This window comes from Elephantulus edwardii, unplaced genomic scaffold (assembly GCF_000299155.1).
Source record: "Elephantulus edwardii isolate Elephantulus edwardi_28Jun2011 unplaced genomic scaffold, EleEdw1.0 scaffold00139, whole genome shotgun sequence".
In the NCBI taxonomy this organism is placed as follows: domain Eukaryota; kingdom Metazoa; phylum Chordata; class Mammalia; order Macroscelidea; family Macroscelididae; genus Elephantulus; species Elephantulus edwardii.
In genome coordinates, this window is record NW_006399889.1 from 6277620 (window position 1) to 6298716 (window position 21097).

Genomic DNA, 21097 nt, shown 5'->3' on the forward strand with positions numbered 1-21097 from the left:
CAGTTTGTTATGATCTACACAATCATATAGGTATTTAAAATAAGGGCTTTAGAGTGAGATACCACATACCTGATCTTGAGTACTGACTCCATTATTCAACTTATTTGTGAATTGGGCAAGTCACTTAATTTCTCTAACATTTTTGTCTAAGTTTTCTTACCCATAATAATAGGGATAATGATGATAATTTCAGAGATTTAATGGGAATAGATAGGGGATAATATTTTTAAAGCAAAAGGGATGTGTCCTATCTTCATACTTTTTCAATCTATTTCTGGAACAAATCATCTGGGAGGCTGAGCTCTACAAGGAGAAATGTGGCATCAGGATTGGAGGAAGACTCATCAACAATCTGCTTTAGCAGATGACACAACCCTGTTTGCTGAAACCGAGGAGGAGCTGAAGCGCTTGCCGTAGAAGGTCAAGGACTGCAGCCTTCAATATGGATTGAAGCTCTACATCAAGAAAACAAAGATTCTCATCACTGGTCCAATTGGTAGCATAATGATAGACAGTGAAGAGGTTGAGTTAACAGTTTAGTTTGCTTGGCTCCACAGTCAACAGTCTTGGAACCAGCAGCCTGGAAATAAAAGACTAATTGTGTTGGGAAATGTCTTCTGTCAGGGACATCTCCAGAGTTCTGAAGAGCAATGATGTCAGTCTAGAGGCTAAGGTGAGCTTGATCCAGGCCATGGGCATTGCAGTTACGTGCTATGCATCAGAAAGTTGGAGAATGATGAGAGATGATAGAAGGAAAATTGATGCCTTTGAGCTGTGGTGCTGGAGAAGAGGATTCAATGCACTGCCAGGAGAACAAACAAGTTTACCCTAGAGAGGGTTAGACCAGGCTGCTTCTTGGAGACAAGGATTCTGAAACTGTCTGACATACTTTGGGCATGTTGCAAGAATGGATCAGTCCTTGGAGAGGGACATTATACTTGGGAGGGTGTAGGGGCAGTGTAAGAGAGGAAGACCCTTGAGATGGATTGACTCAGTGACTGGGGTAATGGGGTTGGTGTTTCAGAGACAAAAAAGTTGGCTCAGGATAGACAGAATAAGTTGACACATAGCTGTTGTATATAAGGTCGCTATGACTCACAGGAGACTTGACGGTATGTAACAACAACAAACAATGTTTTTAAAGCACTACAACAACAACCGTGACAGCAACAATGGGCTTAAGCACAATAGAGATTGGGAACATGGTGCAGACTCTGCTAGGTTTCAACCTATTGATTATAGGGTCGCTGTGAGTCAGAATCAATCCATGGCACCTGACAACATTGCAAAGTGCTGTGTTACCAGGGTCACTGTTTTCTATGACCAAATCAACAGAGCAGTAAGAATAAATAAAATGTCCATTAAATCAGTTCAGGATTTCATCATATTTTGGTTCACTCTTCTATATGATATGGTAGTTTGTAATCATAAAGAATGACTTAAATATAAAATTGCGTGGAAGTGATAAAAGGTGCTATGTGGCCTCCGAGTTTCTTTGTTTCTTTTGTGAGATATCTAATACCAGAGATGTTTTGTCTGGCTTCTGTTTCTGAGCACACAGAGGCAATCAAGTTAAAAAGAAAAAAAAAGCTCTTGGATACGTAATGTTAGAAACAAACATGGTAATATTTATGTAAATGCTCAAAAAAAAGAGAAACCCCTGGGGGCAGAATTTAATGTTCTATACAGAATGTCATGGATTTTCTTTTCTGTGTTCGTTTAGTCATTTTTGGCTACTACGAAATTTGAAACTGAAAAAAAAATGTGGTTTCTCTTTTTTTGCGTGTGCTTTTTTAAAAAGAAACCAAGTATGGAATCCCCTGGAAACTATGCAATATCTATCAGAGATGTTGCTAGGGAGCCAAAACACAAATAGAAGATTCTAAAAAGCCCTTCAATTGGCCCAAATCTCAAGGTCTGTCTTGAAAATTGTGTAATAGGTGATTTGAAAGGTCATGGTTGTTTGAGGGTCATTTTTTTTCCCTTTCATAACGGTTTCAGAAAGTGGTAGAGAAAATAGAATTCCAACTTTTCAAACAGTAGCCACATGGGAACCAGGAGACAAGACTCTCAGAGGCCCTTACTGGCAACAAGACCCAGAGCCAACATTAGATGAAGGTCAACTGTGTGTATGTGTATTTACTGCTGTAGTCAAGGAGAAAAGTGACAGGATTGAACTTTTTCTCTCATTCTTAAACGTCTGCATATGTTTAATGCTATACAGGCCATGGTCTTCGCAATCACCTGTTATGCATCAGAGAGTTGGACAATGACCAAGGAGGATAGAAGGAGAACTGATGCCTTTGAGCTGTGGTGCTGGAGAAGAGTACTGAGAATACCATGGACTGCTAGGAAAACAAACAGATTTGTCCTGGAGAGGGTTAAACCGGGTGGCTCCTTGGAGGCAAGGATTCTGAGGCTCCGTCTAACTTACTTCAGACATGTAGTGAGGAGAGACCAGTCCTTGGAGAGGGACATCATGCTTGGGAGGGTGGAGGGACGGCGCAGGAGAGGAAGGCCCTCTATGAGGTGGATTGATTCAGTGACTGGGATAATTGGGATGGGAGTGTCAGAGACAGTGCGATTGGCACAGGACAGAGCGGAGTTTAGGGCTGTTGTACATAGGGTCGCTATGAGTCACAGGCGACTCGACTGCACATAACAACAACAACAACAACAACACCTCTGATTACTGAGATCTATCTGTAGAAGTTCTGAAATCAAGACAAAAAGATCTGTGTGGTTTTCTTAGCAAATTATTATCCCAATTTTACAAAGAGGAGTTAATTAATAAGCCTTGCCTCCAACCCTTAATAGGCATGGCCCATTAAAAAACTTCTTAGCAAGAGAGATGTCTGAAACTTTTGTCATAACCAAAATATCAACCAGCATAGCAGTACAGAACTCTAGACCCTAGCTTTACTAAGAATAGTATCTGTTTTCCATTCTCTTGCCTAGGAACACTAACTGTATCACCAAGGCAAACCACAAACTATCAGATACGTGGAAATGGCATTAATGAGCAAGCTGAGATAGAACACGTAGAAATGTAAAAGACTATCTCATCACCATTTAGGAAAATAATATTTAACTTAAGCCAAATTAATGTTTTTTAAAAGCTTGGGGAATCACTTTACTTAGGTTTCAAACTAAATGGGATATCTTTATCTTACATCACAGTGTCATTATCATACAACTAGATAATTCTATCTTTCCACCCAGAAATCTGGGTACAGATTTAGTGAACAAAAGATGCATTCTTTTTTTAATTTGACCATATTTTCTCTTTTAAATTTTTTTTTTATTGGTTTGCTTACAAAGCTTGTACACATTGTGCTTCACACTACTTTTCATTCGCATTGTGTTTCATACAATCATTCTCAGGCATTATGTTTTATAAAATTAATCACCATTGAACCTTGCCCATCATTACCCTGTCTTTTGGCCTGGATCCTTCCCATTTTCTTCCCTCCTCCCTCTACCCATGAAACTGTGCAATCTTAATCATAAATGGGGTCACATTAGAATAGGGCTGAGACAGGTGTTTCCCCACTTCTTTCTCGGGGACTTTTCTTGGTCTACAGCCTAGCAGGAAGTGGCGCTGTGAAAGCAACCCTATCACCAGAATCCAAGGTCTCAGTGAGCCCAGGCTCAGACAATGAGAGTCACGTTCCCAGCCTTGCACTGGGATGTCTGCTGACCACAGTTCATAAAATCATGACAGTGTGGGCATACCACCAGACTGTTGTGATTTCTCACATCATGTAGGAGCAAGGCTCAGCATAGACAAATGAATCGTCACCCAAAACAAAAAGACTGCTAAAATAATTTTCAAGCAAGAAATCTATATAGGAATGATTCTGCATGTGCAAGTTACAGTGTCTCTGATGATATTAAGATAGGAAGAAATTGAAATAGGAAGGGGATTGAGGCAATTGGTGTAATATTCTGTGTCAGTGTTTATGAAGTCACTGAAAACATAATCCTTCAGTATCTTTCCTGAGCATCCAATAATCTTTATCAATCTATATCTTTAATCATCTTGACCTTGAAAATCTCCAGCTCCAGCTCCCTTTAGTCATTATCCAGCAAGGCTGCCTCAGTAACTACCTCATTACCATGATTTCTGCCTTTTCCAACCATGATCTCCTCTGATATTTCACAGGTAGAGGTCAGCAGAAGAGGAGAAGACTCTCAGTGAGATGGACTAACATAGTGATTGCAACAATGGCCTTAAGCACAGCGGAGATGTGCGGATGGAATAGAACAGGGCAGGGTTTCCTTCTGTTGGACATACAGTTCGGTAGACGTCTGAACCAATTCGATGGCACCTAACAACAACAACAGCTCTGGAAAGAACTATGATTCCCAATTTCTTTCTTTCTTTTTGATTCCCAATTTCTTATAGCATTAAAATCTAAATAGAATTTCATCCCAGGTCCTCACCGCAGCTTTATATTGCACTGACTTGACTATCAGGCTAGATTCCACTTGTTTCTTTGCTTATGTTGATCCAGGTACAGTGTATCATTTCTTGTTCTGCCCTTTTATCAAGCTCTGGTAAATATCTCTGTATCCAGGACAACTCATCAATAATTTATGGTGAGTGGTAAGAAAATGTGCTCGGTTCCTGAAGGCACACACATCCAAATCCATCAGTTTCTCTGAGGGAGTCAGATCGGCAATCTCCTCCCTTGGGACTTACTGACTCTGTAAACCTCCTGGAGGGTCAGCTATGGGTAGGTTCTGACTCAAGAGCACACAACACCACCAACAACAACTCTGAAGCGTTACTATTCTTAGAACAGAAAATTGCAAACAGCATTTCTATTATTTAATTATCTACAGTTCCTAGCCAGACCATACAGATGTGGAAAACAAAGACTAATTTTTTAATTTGGCATTCTTTCAAACACTTTTTATGGGTTTTCATTCAAAAGTGGCATCCTCTTCTTAAACAACATGCCTCTGGAAACTCTATGAACTTTGATAAAAGCCAATAGTTGTAGAAGGGCTTCAAACCTTTTGTTCACAGAGTCGCTAAGAGTCATGCTTAACTCAACGGCCATCAACAACAATATAACAATCTTTATAGAAGCAGATGGCTACATCTTTCTTCCATGGAACTTCTAGTGGATTCAAACTACCCACCTTTTGGTTAGCAGCCATGTAATATCAACTGCACTACCAAAGATATTTAAAATTCAGTGTATTCAAGTTAGAGCTCACTACCCTCTATCTATCACTTGCTATGCATCTGAGAGGTGGACAATGAATAGGGATGACTGAAAATGAATTGATGCCTTTCAGCTGTGGTGTTGGAGAAAGGCATTGAACATCTAATGAACTGCCAAAAGAACACACAAATATGTCTTGGAGAAGGTGCAGCTGGAGTGCTCTTTGGAGGCAAGAATGATGAGGCTTCACCTCACATACTTTACCTCACATACTTTGGGCAAGTTGCGAGGAGAGGCTAGTCCTTGGAGAAGGCCATGATGCTTGGAAGGTGGAGGGATACCTGGAAAGAAGACTAAGTAAATTGACACAGTGACTGCTGCAGTGGGTTACAGTATGCCAGGAAGTGTGAGGATGGCACAGGATAGAACAAGGTTCAGATCTGTTATTCACAGGGTCTCTATGAGTCATGCTTGACTCAATGGCACTTAACAACAACAATAACAACCCTCTAAACATCCTCATCATGCCAGAATTACCTACTTACACATCAAACTTACACTTAATTAGCTAATGCAGCAATATGGAGGTTATCTGTGACACCACTTTTTATCTCAGACTTTCAGACCTACTCTGCTGTCAAGCTGCCTGTCACACTTTCAACATGTCTCATTAATGCATTATCTTGCCTTCTATAGGTAACCCTACTCATTTTCTTTCTTCCTGTTCTATTAAAACAGTCTCCTAACTACTCTCCCAATATAAATCTCTTTCTTTTCCTCCTACTTTCTTACTAGAGTTCTTATTCTAAAACGCTCATCTGTTCATATCACTAAATCACCTACTTAAAAATCCATCAGTGGCCTTTCACCAACTTCAGAGTAAGTGCCTCAACCTCAATCACTCTCTCCAGCTCACTGCTTGGTGCATTATCACCCTCTCCCCCAATAAGGAACTTTTCTGGACATAGGGGGTTTTTTTCCAAATTCTCTCTCATGAAGATTTAATGCCAAATATATTATTGTGTTTTGAGCTCCGGTGGCCCAGACGGTAAGGAGTTGCATTATCAACCCAAAGGCAGGTGGTTCAAATCCATAAGCTGCTCCCAGGGAGAAAGACGAGCAATCTTCTGTGTGGTTTACAGCCTCTGAGAACCTGCTGGAGAGTCAGCTTTGAGACAGCTCCAATTCAATGGCAACGAGTGAATGAGTGATATACTGTATATCTGTTTATGTATTGCAGATATCTGTGCTTTATGTGTTGTTGATGTTGTGTACTGTCAACTCAGAACTGACCCATAGCTGACCCTCTGGCAGGTTTTCAGAAGCAGTTAATCACACAGGAGGAGATTGCCCATCCTTCTCTGATGGAGCAGGAAGTGAATTCAAACCTCATGCCTTTGAGATTGTAGTGCAGATTCTTACCAATAGGCCACCAGAGCTCTTTTGTGCTTTATACAGAGAAGATTATTATTTTATCCACCTATTGAAGAAACAATTTTCTTTCTGTTAGAGTGACACTACCCTCACACACACTCTAGCTGAAATATTTGCCCTCTACTTTTGTGCCCCACCTTACCTCTTTACTTCTAGTTAGATACAACTTCCTTCTCCCACATGGATATCTGTATAACTGATTCACCCTTACTGATTCTTCAAAACTCAACTCAAACATCAAACCCTAATGAAGCATCCCTCACACTTTCTCTGTCTAACCCACACAAACTCTCCTGGCTTCTACAGCATCATGTATCAGGTGTCTATGAGATATTTGTCTGGCTGACTCCCTGAAAACTAGGATGCTATCTCCTTTATCTATTTGTTTGCTTGTTTGTTTCACCATGAGATGCCTACGACTTGACAGCACTTAATAACAACAACAGCACAGAGAGAGATCAGTTGGCCTAGCGGACAAAAAGTGAAGCTACCAAGCCAAAGGTGGGTGATTTTAATCTGGGTCCGTCAAGCCTGGTTTTAATTGTTTTTGTTCAAATAGTCTTCTAGGTCGTATAGTCCTGGTGTGTCCACTTGCTGTACAGAGGTAACTTTTGGTCACTGTGAAGCTGAACACTGTGACACTGATGAATCAAATGCGATAATGGTTACCCATGGTGGACAGTGTTTGGTGGAGCTCCTTAATTAAAACAAGTTTGGAATCAGGAGTGGCATCCACTTCTGAAATAGCTTGCCTCAGGAAACCCTATGAACCTGGAAAAAGGAAGAAAGTTATACAAACGTCCAGGTCTTTCATTCATAGGGTCACTATGAGTCACCTATGACTCGATGGCGCTCAACAACAACAACAACAACAACAGTGTAGTACAAATGGTTAATGGGATCAGTTACTAATAAAATATTAGAAGTCCAAGTCTGTCCATATGATCCTCAGAAGAAAGGCCTGACAATCTCTTTCCAAAAAAGCAGCCATTGGACACCTCCTGGAACACAGTTTTACTCATCCACCCATCCATGAGTCTACACCAGCTTGTCAGCACTGGTTAACCGGTCATAAGTAATGCATGTTTGTTGGTTGATTGGTTGAAAGAATGAATAAATAAAAACCACATTTTAATAAATACCTCCTCACAGGAGCTATGAGTAATCACAAAAAAAGCAACTCATGATTGTAAACAGTCTGCTCTTGGGAGGGTGGCCTGCCGATCTATTAACAGATCCCACTGGTAGAACGGTCTATTCACCTTTGTGTCCTATGTACGATCACTCAGTAATTGTACATCAGGCAAACGGGTAAGTGAACTATACAAGGTAAAGTGTCTATCTTCAAAAGGGCTGATCTCCCAGAAACTCATTGCACTAAGTCTAAGCCACAGAGGGAATAAAACATTACAAATTCAAAATAATCCCTCACAAAGGACAAAAATAAACAAAGACTACTGAAAAGACCATTTGAGGGAAAGGGGACTGGGACAAGGGTTTAAGAAAATTATTGCTGATCTCATGGCAGTTGTTTGCCAGTGTTCTAAAAACAGGTCTTTTAAAAACCCTTTGGTACAGCGTTTCGTGTGCACAGGTGGGCAGAAAGGAGCTGGCTTGGGTCCAAAAGGAATTACCTGTAAAGGATCTTGACAAAACTTTTAAGTGTTGTAACCACTGGAGATTGCTGGAAATTCCCCAAACTTAAGAAATCTTACTAATGGCAGAATAGAAGAGAAAATGGGACCAGCTCCATTGGAGAGGCTGATGTCATTTATCTCCCCAAAGAAAAGGCCACACTTTGCTTTGTGAAAATGCAGGGTGACATCACCTCCTGATCACATGTCACTTAGCCCTTCCCCAGTGAGAGCTCCCAGCTGAAGCTTTCTCTCCCTTTGCAAATGTCACTCACTCACAATGCTCCTTGACCTTGTTTGTGTGCAAGACTCCAGCTCCTAGAAAAAGAGGGCCTCTGGGAGCGGAAGGCCAGCAGAGAGGGGTGTGCACAGCTGGCTGGGCGGCCGCTATTCAGACAGCCCGCAGAAAGTTCTCTATTCCCTTCCACAGCCCAGACGAGGCCCGCGAAGCAGAATTCAGCCTCTGGACAATGCCATCAATGCTGAATACTGTGAACCGATTAGCTAGGCTGGGCAACTGTGGCCATTTCATTCTTTCCAGGGTGAGACTCCCTTTGATGATATGCATAAAGCAGGGTGATGTGGTTTAATCTCACTTCACCACAGCACTGCTGTAGAAATGGGCCGACAGAAAGAGTCAGTTTGTAGATTCATTTCCTCAAAGCAAAGATGTTTGTAGGGTCGCCAAAGAAGTGCATTTTGTAAATGGATTTGTTTATTAATCGGCTTCCTGAATGAAGTGCCTGGGGATTCTTCTTTACCAGAAAAGCTCAGGAAATGATGTCACTGCAGTTTTGTGATCGAGCAAGCGTTAATTTTGAGTCTTTATTTTTACATAGTTCAGAAATGAGTGGGAAGGAAAAGAGGGACTGGAATGTGATTTGATTCTCATGGAATAATGGTAGGAGCTTAAAGCTGTCTTCCCTGAAGAAGGCAAAGGAGAATAGCTTTGGGACTAGGGATCTGGGGGCCCTGAGCCTTTCCACTGAATTCTGACATGATATCCCGAGTGCTCTGCAGAGATAATATTTCTTTAATATTCTTCTCCTACTGTTACACACATAAATACACATACATACATTTGCATATACACTTTTCACAAACACATTAAAAATACTATTTTTATGAACCATTGAGTAGGAACCAATTTACAACTGACACTCCAGTGGGATCTCCGAGAAATAAATCGTACAAGAGGAGACTGTCCATCTTTCTTCTTTAGAGCAGTTGGTGGACTTGAATTGTTGCCTTTGGATTAGTAGTGCAACTCTTTAACACTAAGCCACTAGATCTCTTTATTAAGTTTATTACACTTGACAATTCAGTATAACTTGTCATAATAAAATATTAGAACTCCACAATCTGTCAGGGTGCTTTAATCCTTTAAGATCCTATTAAAATTTATTTATTTACAAAATGGTAAATGTCAAGGAATACAACACACACACACACACACACACACACACACACACACACACATCCCCCATGGAGAAGCCATCCTCCTTGTCCCATTTCCTAACTATATACTTATTATCCATGTGGCCTGGTCTCTGCTTTATTCTCCAGCCACCTTTGGCATTGCCACCTGCTCTGAACTTTTTTGTTTTCTCATGTCACACTCGTCCTGCTTCCTACCACCACACGGCTTTCCTTCTCTCTGGATTCCTCTCTCTTCTCCCACTTGCCCAGTTAATTCTTGCTTACTTTCAGTTCTTGATTCAAACGCCCCTTTTCACAGAAGAGGGCCCCAACTGTTCAACTAAACAAAATTCTCTTTTATGTACCCACATCACAATATAGTGCTTCTTGATAGCATTTATTACAAATTTTCTTTTATTTGTATGATTATGTGCCTGCTGACTAGTGCCCACACTAACCTCAGAGCCCCATGAGAACAGGAAACACGTTTGGTATGAGTCATCACTGAATCCTTAGTCCAATCACATCATAGCTCTTTATTTCCTATGGGATTCACAAACTATGAACTCATGACCAATGTCTGCAATTTCTCTCCAAAGGGTAAGAGGGAGGCTTTTGTGAGGTTCTGCCCCTTTAAAGACTTATCTCCCTGATTCTTGTCTTCTCTGTTGGTGCACTCTATTATGATAGTTTCAAGTTATAGGCATAGTTCAGATTTAAAAAAACAAATTTTACATTGTTATAATATTGGAAAAGTGTTGGTCTATGAGAGTCAATTCCTTTTGCACAGATCTAAATCACTCACAATTCCATTTCAGGTTCTCCCATTACTACTTATACATGGTGGAGAGCAACCAGCCAAGTCTTTCCATTTGTGTCCCTGCTGGCAAAGTTGTGCTGCACAACTCTGTCTTCATGCTTACCAAATGTTCAGCAATTGGGAGACAGTGTTGAAATGGTAAACAAGGAAAGAAAGAACAAACAGAGGTGTCTTTGAGTCCTCCAGAACAGAAGATTTCAAATGGAACTGGTTTTTGTTGTTATGTGCCATTGAGTCGTTTGCGACTCATAGCGACCCTATGTACAACAGCCCTAAACCCTGCTCTATCCTGTTCCAATCGCACTGCCTCTGACACCCCCATCCCAATTACCCCAGTTACTGAATCAATCCTTCTCATAGAGGGCCTTCCCCTCCTGTGCTGTCCCTCCACCCTCCCAAGCATGATGTCCCTCTCCAAGGATCTGTCCCTCCTTGCAACATGCCCAAAGTATGTCAGACAAAGCCCCAGAATCCTTGCCTCCAAGGAGTAGCGCAGTTTAACCCTCTCCAGGCTGAATCTGTTTGTTTTCTTGGCAGTCCATGGTACATTCAATACTCTTCTCCAGCACCACAGCTCAAAGGCATTAATTCTCCTCTGTCCTCTGTAGTCATTGTCCAACTCTCGCATAACAAGTGATTGCAAAACCATGGCCTGTCTCAGTCACACCTTAGTCTCCAGAGAGACACTGTTTCTCTAGAGTACTTTAGAGGGGTCCCTAACAGCAGACTTTCCAATCGCAATACGTTTTTTTATTTCCTGGTTGCTGGTGCCAAGAGTGTTGACTGTGGAGCCAAGCAAACTGAAGCTGTGAACAATCTCAATCTCTTCGCCATCAATTCTGATGCTGCCAGTTGGTCCAATGGTGAGAATCTTAGTCTTCTTGACATTGAGCCTCAGTCCATACTGAAGGTTGCAGTCCTTGACCCTCTGCAGCAAGTGCATGAGGTCCTCCTCAGTTTCAGCAAGCAGGGTTGTATCATCTGCATTACACAGATTGTTAATAGATCTTCCACCAATCCTGATGCCACACTTCTCCTCATAGAGCCCAGCCTTCTGGATAATCTGCTCTGCATACAGGTTGAAAAGGTATGGAGACAGGATGCATCCCTGGCGTACACCCTTCCCAATTTTGAACCATGCAGTATTACCCTGCTCTGTTCTGACAACTACCTCTTGGTCCAAGTATAGGTTTCACATTAGAACAATTAAATGTTCTGGGATTCCAATTCTTCTCACAGTCAGCCACAGTTTGTTATGATCCACACAGTCAAACGCCTTTGCATAATCAATGAAACACAGATAGACATTCTTCTCATATTCCCTGCTTTCAGCTAAGATCTATCTAACATCAGCTACAATATCCCTAGTACCACGAGCCCTTCTAAACCCAGCCTGGACTTCTGGCAATTCTCTGCTGTAGAGGGATAAATTTTCCCAACAAAAATTCAGAGCTCTCATCCAAGGAGTTACTTTTGTGTCCCGTCTGTCAGGAAGCATAGAATGGCTGCATACAGTAATTTGGAAGAGCCAATAATGATCATAAACAAAAATTTCCTTATGGTGGTCTTAGGTTAGTACAACTAGAAAAGCTGATTGAGTGGGAAGACATAGCCAGCAAATGCACCTAGTTGCAATCCTAGTTGCACAGAAGTAGTATTTAGAGAGCTTTTAAAACTTAGAAAAACTCAATGTCCTAATCAGGTTTGTTGGCTCCAATCTATGTAGGTTGATCCCACACATAGGGTTTAAAAACAAAACACAACACACAATAAATGAAACCAAATCCTCCAAAGTCTATCGAATGCTGAAAGCCACACTTCTATTTCCCAAGTCTCCTGGTTAACAAATCTTTGCTCACCAGAAAGCTTCATACCCATTAAGTCTCCGAAGTAACCAGGTCTTTCCTTATTAGGGGCCCAACTATCATGCTACTGTCATTGAGACAGACCGATAGGTGTGTCCAAGTGGCACACTAGAATGATTCTCCTGTCTCTTGAGATGCTGTATTTTTTGCCATTTATTTCTGCAGCCTTAACAATTCCTCTTACCTGCTTTTCAGAGTGTGGCCCCAGAAATAGAGCTGTGGCAGGAAACTGCCTGGAAGGGAGCTTGTTAGAAATGCAGATGCTGGGCCCCCCACCAAAGGCCTACTGAACCAGAATGTGTGTTTCCCACATTCTGAATTAAAAGCACTCCAAGTAATCTATGTGAACATTACAGTTTGAAAAACTGTAGAACTTTGACTAGCACACCTAGCACTTAAAAATTCAGGCTATTTCTCACTATTCTCCTTTTGTCTTTTCATAATTGTTTTCTTTGGAATCCCTCTGAAACAGAATCTCATCATAACAGAAATGGACTGGATTATAGAGGTGAATCAGTTCAATCATTCAGCCAGCCAATCAACAAATGGATCATTCCAAAGTTAAATCTACCTACTTGATGAATAGGGAGGCCCCAAACGTCCACAAGTTTGATTATTTTAGCTCGTGTACTCTGGAATTTCATCCTTTATATTTCTTTCAGGTAATTAATAGCTCTGTGAATTACCACTGAACATTCTCAAACATTGAAAATACTTGCAAATGTTAAATACTACCAAAAATACACTCAGGTCCCCAATTCATGTTCATTTTGTGAGGAATTATATTTCTTATGATTAAACATAGGCTTGACCTGCGAACATCCAATCCTCAAGTGCATAATAGAGTTATTCAGTTATATATAGCTCTGCAATTTCTCTAATGAGCTCACTAAAATGTTAACAACCCCCAAGAGGTTTTTATTCCCGACATGCGTTCATGAGTGGCTCACCTTGAACTTGCCCTTGGCTTTGACAGCAAGGCCACTGCTGAGAAGTCTGTATGATCCCCAGTATTACATTGCAACTTTCTATTTCAAATAGATTGAAACCTAACCAATGAGCTCTTAGTATCTTTCTATTTTTTTTTTTTTTTTTGAGGACTGCTTTGGTGATAATCCACAAAGATCACACTCATTTTCAGATTTGGGTCTCCTTAGGACAGCGGTTCTCAAGATATACTTGGGAGACTTATTTGAACACACATTCTTGATCCTACCATCAGTTTCTGATTCTGCAGGTCTAGGCTGTCATAGTTTGGTGGTAGGGAATCGTGTTGTCCACCGAAACGTTGTTGTTGTTGTTATGTGCTGTCGAGTCGCTTGTGACTCAGCAACCCTATTTACAACAGCCCTAAAATCTGCTCTGTCCTGTGGCAATCACACAGCCTCCGATACACCCATCCTGCTTACCCCAGTCACTGAATCAATCCATCTCAGAGAGGGCCTTCCCCTCCTGCATTGTCCCTCCACCCTACCAAGCATGATGTCCCTCTCCAAGGACCGGTCCTTCCTTACAAAATGTCCAAAGTATGCTAGACGGAGCCTCAGAATCCTTGCCTCCAAGAAGCCGCCTAGCTTAACCCTTTCCAGGATGAAACTGTTTTCCCAACAGTCTATAGTATCCTCAATATTCTTTCCAGCATCAAAGCTCAAAGGCATCCATTCTCCTTCTATCCTCCTTAGTCATTATCCAACTCTCTGATGCATAACAAGTGATAGCAAAGTCCATGGCCTGTATCAGATGCACCTTAGTCTCCAGAGAGACACCATTGCTCTTCAGTACTTTGGAGAGGTCCCTAACAGCACACTTTCCCATGGCAATACATCTTTTCATTTCATGGCTACTGGTGCCAAGAGTGTTGACTGTGGAGCCAAGCAAACTAAAGCTGTAAACAATCTCAATCTCTTCACCATCCATCCTGATGCTGCCAATTGGCCCAGTGGTGAGAATCTTTGTCTTCTTGACATTGAGCCTCAATCCGTATTGGAGGCTGCAGTCCTTGACCCTCTGCAGCAAGTACTTCAGGTCCTCCTCACTTTCAGCAAGCAGGGTTGTGCCATCTGCATATCACAGATTGTTGATAGATCTTCCACCAATCTGACCCCACATTTCTCCTCATAGAGCCCAGCCTCCCGGATAATCTGTTCTGTGTACAGGTTGAAAAGGTATGGAGACAGGACACATCCCTGGCATATGCCCTTCCTAATTTTGAACCATGCAGTGTTTCCTTGCTCTGTTCTAATGATTGCCTCTTAGTCCAAGTATAGGTTTCTCATTAGCACGATCAAGTGTTCTGGGATTCCCATTCTTCTCAGAGTCAGCCACAGTTTGTTATGATCCACACAGTCAAACGCCTTTGCATAGTCAATGAAACACAGATATACATTCCTCTGGTATTCCCTGCTTTCAGCTAAGATCCATCTAACATCAGCTACAATATCCCTAGTACCACGACCCCTTCTAAACCCAGCCTGGACTTCTGGCAGTTCTCTGCTGATGTGCTGTTCCAGTCGTTTTTGGATAATCTTCAATAGAGTCTTGCTTGCATGTGAAATCATGAGATTATTCTATAGTTTCCGCACTCTGTTGGGTCACTCTTCTTTGGAATTGAAACAAATATAGATCTCTTCCAGTCAGGTGGCCAAGTGGTTGTTCCCCAGATTTCTTGGCACAGTTCAAATCCACTAGCTGCTCTGTGGGAGAAAGATGAGCAGTCTTCTGCTGTGCTATTTACTGCCTCTGAAAACCTGCTGGAGGATCAGTTAGAAGCTCGTTCCGACTTCATGATATTCAACAACAACAAGGTAGGGTCCAAGTGTCTGTATTTCTAATAAGCTCCAGGTGATATTGACGTTGCTGCATGAGGATCACTTTTGAGAACCATCATTCAGCCCTCTAGCTGACCTATGTGAATCAAGTATAGAAGTTTCAGACCTTTTGATAAAAATTACTTTTCTTTTTCAGAGGCATTATTTTATCTACCTGCTTCCTGAACCACCAAAGTTTTGGACTTGAACATCCCATACTCTGGCAGAAATAACAACATTCCTGTGTTTGTGAATCACCAGTTCACACACTCTGCCCCTGCACTGAACCCAATCCTTCACATGCCTCTTTTGATTAACTTTCATTTTTTCTTGCCTTATTTCTGACATTCTTTCTCTAATTAGCACCAACCTTTATTCACCATTATAGTCCACTGCACCTGAGAAACTGCAACCTTACGTTGCAAACTTGCTTGCCACATTGACCTACAGACCTTCCTCCTAGAAACGTTCATTTCTCCCTTCCTTTGCTTAGGTAATTCTCAGCTGTAATTATTCACCCAATTATCCAAATCCTATTTACTTTGACTTCCCTTCATTTGACCAGAAAATTATTTATTCTCCAGATTTTACCAACATTTAAGCTTAGCACCAGATTATATCCTGGTTCCCTGGTCTGTTAACTACATTGGTTCCAGGTATGGCCAGATAGTAACTGTCAGATACAGCCAAGATGAGTGCAGGGCTTACCGTGAACGAGCCACTGCATCTGAAATCCTTTCTCATGGTGACCAACCCCATCTGTGTGGAACAGCACATTCAGTCTGGAGCTGGTAGTACTTCCTGAAGGTGGAATATCTCTTCCACAGTAGCGTCCTATCCTTTGTGATCCATCATAGAGCTGGTGGTGGGGGGAGAGAAATAATAATTATATTCCAATGCAAAAAAAAAAAAAAGATTCACACAATTTGTCAGAGGCAAAAACCAAAGTCTATCCATATGGCAAATGCTGGCTGTTCATTGGTTCAAAAATTAGTAGTAAATGCTGCTGATACAGGTTGAGTACAGGAAGCTTAATATTAATTATAATTGCATAGCATTTTAGAGATGGGTTTTATACCCATGACAAATAGATTGAGATACACAGCTATCAGTTGCCCTATTTTATGTCAACCTTAGCAAATCCCCTCCAAAATATGTAAGATAGACACAAAATATGGAAATGGGAGCCAAAGTGGCCCCTTTCACACATCAGTGTGTCTTGCATGGGCTCTCACATCTGTGAGCCTCTCTTCGCCTGATGGGAAAAATGTCTACCTTGCTGGATGTAGAAGGCATCAGGCTGTACAGACAACTCAGCCAAAATGCCTGACAGAGTATGAGATGCTCAGTGGGTAGTAACTATTATAATTATATAGGTAATTTTCTACAGATGTCTCCTAATGGCCTAGAGGGTAGAGAGTTGCATTGTTAACCCAAAGATGGTGCCTCTGTAGTGGTTCACATCCACCAGCAGCACCATGGGAGCAAGAGGGGCAATCTCCACCTGGACCTGTTACAGCCTTTCAAAACCCATTTGAGGGACAGCTGTGAGTCTGTTACAACTTAATGGCAATGAGTTGTTGCTGAATTGCTACAAACAGTTTAGACAGCTACAAAAAGGAAAATACACGCAGGACCAATGACTTTGTAAATGATTACCTAACTTGGGAGGGACTGGAGAGTATTATGCTGAGTGAACTAATTCAGTCCAACAAGGACAAATATTGTATAAAACCATTACGGTAGAATGAGCATAATGATTCAAGAGGGGTGGGAGAGGTTGGAAGCAGAGGGATGAGGATGTGCAGGGAAAGAGGGATTAATCATGGGGCTGTACAATTTGATTGGGGGGGTGTGAGTGAAATAGAATTTATTCTTAAAAACAATGTATTCGAATTTTTTAAATAAACTAGTAGGAAATTTTTTTAAAAAAGAAAGGAAAATACAAAGGCTAACTTCACTGAATATAACCACAGTAACCATTTGTTAATACAGGAGCCCTTTCCTGCTACTATTCTTCTCATTTGTATATCTGTATACACACCCACTGATATGTCCTCATGGCAAGGAGTTGTGCTTTCAGTGTAAAGGCACGCGGTTTGGATCTACCAGCTGATTCATGTAAGGAAGATGAGAAATCTCCTTCTGTGTGATTTACTGCATCTGGAAAGGCGCTGGAGGTCAGCTAGGAGCTGATTCCAACTGGACAGCACACAAACACAACCATTAGAGCTACTGCTGTGGAATCGAAGCTGATGTATGACAACCACAAGAAGAGAGTGAACTGCCCTGTCGGGTTTCCAAGGCTGAAAGCTTTTAGGAGGGCAGATTGACTCCTCCTCTTCTCATGGTGCAGCTGGCAGGTTCAAACTCCCAACCTTCCTGTTCACTGCCTGATGCTTAATCCTTTGTTCCAGCAGGTCCCTTATATGTATGCATACAAGTATATTACATATTTATAGAGAGACATAAGTAAAAGTTATGCATGTGCAAGTATCATTCTGTGTGTGTATAAATAGACATGATACTCAAGTTTGTCACCTGTCATCACTAAGCATGTCAATAAATAGTGTCTGTATAGTATATTTTTAAGTGGTGGTATAAATAGTATTCTTACACTGAATTGATATTAACAGCTCTACTGTTGCTCATCTAAGGTATTTTCAAATTTTGTCTATGTAAGCAACGGCGATGTTTTTTAAAAAAAAATTTTACTTCCAAAAGATTCCTAGAACAAGAATGAATCAAATGATACCTTTTTTAATGCCTCTTTCTATTCATGATTAAATTTTTTACCAAAATGTTAATACCTTTTTAACCAGCAGTTTAGAGAAATGTCTCTTTTAGTGGCTTTCTGGTAATGTTTATTGCTATTGCTTTTAAAGAGGGAGTTTATTTGATAGTTAGAGTCTTCCCCCCACCGCCACCATTGTCTTAGCATGTATTATATTGGTTACTTTGCAATTGAAGGTTTTTAAAAATGTGTTTGTTGTATATTAATGGAAATTTTTTGGATGAGTTCTGTACCATTTTCCACTGGCGTATTTATATCATGCTGCGAACACTTCATCTGACTCATTTAATAATTTAATCAGATACAACTCCTCAGGCTAAATAAAATCACATTCAAAAAAAATAAACCCCTCCACCATATCTGTTCACTTGGGAAAGAAATGACAATCCACAAAGATGGGCTTTCTCGTGTCTAGAGCTATTAGATTTTTCTCCTTATCCCCCCAATGCCCACATTAAATATTTTGCTTCAGTTACCCTGGAATGAGTTATTCATATCAATAAAATGAAAATGTCTACTAAAATAGACTTGTTTCTTCAAATATTCTCTCAGAGAACGCATATATGTAAAAGTATCTGTGTGCTTATATTTATCAGTGGATAAATGTACAATATTGTTTAAAAATATTGCAATCTGACTAAATAATTGTGATGTATTGAAACATTATGCTACAAAATATACCTGGCTGTTATCCAAAAGGTCAGAACCCACCAGCGGCCCCTCTGGAGAAAGATGAGGCAGTGGCTTCCATAGGAGTTACAGCCTCCGAAACCCTACTCGAGGGCCATTCTGTCCTGTCCTGAAGTTGCCTGGAGTCAATTGACTCGATGGTTTGTTGTTGTTTGGTGCTATCAAGTACATTTCAACTCATAGCGACCCGATAAATAACAGATTTGAACCTTGCACCATCTTCATGATCTCTGATATACCTGAGCCCGTTACAGTCACCACGCTAATCCATCTCATTAAGGGTCGTTAGTGTGTTTGATTTGGGTTTTGTCAAACTCTGTGAGCAAGTTTTACAAATATAGTCACTTCCTTGATTCTTATAGACAGCATGACTTAATTTTCCTTTTCAACTCCTTAGCTCTTTATTTGCATTTCTTTTGTGCAGATGATCACACACGTATATTACATTTAAAAAAAATATGTGTGAATGCCTGTATCCCTAAGTGGTCCTGTGGTCCCTTAAAACAGACCACCTCTTACATCCCCAGTACTGTTTCATATTGCGCTTTATGTAGGGTAGGCTCCTACTACATCTTCAGTGACTGAATACACCTATATTTATTTTAGTAGGAATTAATCTACACAAGAAAACATGAGAAATATTAATGCCTTTGAAGTGTTGGCAAAGAACATCGAGTATCCCATAGACTACCAGAAGAACAAATCTATCTCTGAAAATATAGAGGCATACTGTTCCCTAAGAGGCAAGGCTAGCAAAACTTAAACTCATGCACGAAGTGCATGTTATCAGGAGGGATTCATCTCCAGAAAAGCATATCATGTTTGGTAAAGGAGAAGTTCAGTGAAAACTAGGCAAACCCTCACTGAAATATCTGCAACACAGCAATGATTATGAGGATGGTGCAGAAGCTGGCAGTGTTTGGTTCTGTTACATGGGTCCCTGTGAGTCGGGGCTGACTCAGCAGCCCTCAACAACAGCATAAAAATTAGAGAGTGTTGGAGGTTGAGTTGTGCTTTCCCCAAAGACCTAACTTTCAATACTTGTTAATGTGACTTATTTGGATAAAAGGTCTTCGAAGGCCTCGTTAATATATTGTTGTTGTCAAGTGCCAATGAGTCCACGATCAGTCATAGTGGCCCTGGGGACAACAGATCTGAACCCTGTCCAAGCCTGTGTCATCCTTATTATCTCTGATATACTTGATCCCATTGCTGCTGTTGTGTTAATTCTTCTCTTTGAGGGTCTTTTCTCTTTCATCCACCTTTCAAACATGATGTCATTTCCCAAGGAATATCCTCTCCTAACAACATGTCCAAAATATGTGAGATGAAGAGTCACCATCTTCGCCTCCAAAGAAAACTGTGGCTCCTAAAGTTCTCTAAAGTGGCTGCTCCTCTGACAGACACCCTTGTACAGTTTGAGGGAAAAATCAGCAGAGATTTAAAAGAAGTTTAGAAAACTATTATTTCATTTTCCTTTTAATAACAAATCTAAGCATTTTAAGCAAATGAATAATGACGCTATTTCTTTTTCAAGTGTATCCCTTTAGCATCCTTTTTCCTAACACTGTTGTTTTGGAAAAAAAAATTCATTTTTATATGAGGTGGATTGAGTCAGCGACTGGAGTGGTGGGGGTGGGTGTGTCAGAGACAGTGAGGCTGGCACAGGACAAAGCAGGGTTTAGGGTTGTCGTACATAGGGTCACTATGAGTCACAGGTGACTCGATGGCACATAACAACAACATGTATCTATCTATCTCGACTATATATATACATACACACAAATACATATATAACAAAAACAACACATATAAAAATGACTATATATAACATATACATAACAATATATATATATAACAACATATATATATAAACTACTCTATATATGTTATTGTTGTTATGTGCCATCAAGTCACCTGCGACTCATAGCAACTCTGTGTACAACAGCCCTAAACTCTGCTCTATCCTGTGCCAATCTTATCATCTCTGACACACCTACCCCTTTACCCCAGTCTCTGAATCAATCCATTTCATCCAGGGTTTACTTTTATTGCGCTGTCTCTCCACCCTCCCAAGCATAACATCCCTCTCCAAGGACTGGTTCCTCCTTGCAAAATGTCCAAAATGTGTCAGACAATGCTTCAGAATCGTTGCCTCCAAGGAGCAGCCTAGTTTAGCCCTCTTCAAGACTAACCTGTTTTTTCTCTTAGCAATTCATAGTATATTCAATACTCTTCTTCAACACCAGAGCTTAAAGGCATCAATTCTCCTTCTATCATCCCTAAACATTGTCCAGCTTTCCGACACATAGCAAGTAATTGTAAAGATCATGGCCTGGATCAGGCACACCTTAATCTTCAGACTGGCATCATTGCTATTCAGTATTTTGGAGAGGTCTCTGACAGTAGGCTTTCCCTGTGCAATTCATTTTTTAATTTCCTAGCTGCTGGTACCAA

At 40.8% G+C, this 21097-nt stretch overlaps 1 protein-coding gene across 1 annotated transcript in view; it reads right to left on the reverse strand.

Moving 5' to 3' along the window:
- The window catches only part of LOC102869221 (cubilin-like), a 396294-nt gene that overhangs the window by 227098 nt on the left and 148099 nt on the right, over positions 1–21097 (reverse strand). The window contains exon 28 of the mRNA XM_006894323.1: positions 15865–16015. Within this exon, the coding sequence (XP_006894385.1) occupies positions 15865–16015 (151 nt within the window). The remainder of the gene's footprint in view (positions 1–15864; positions 16016–21097) is intronic.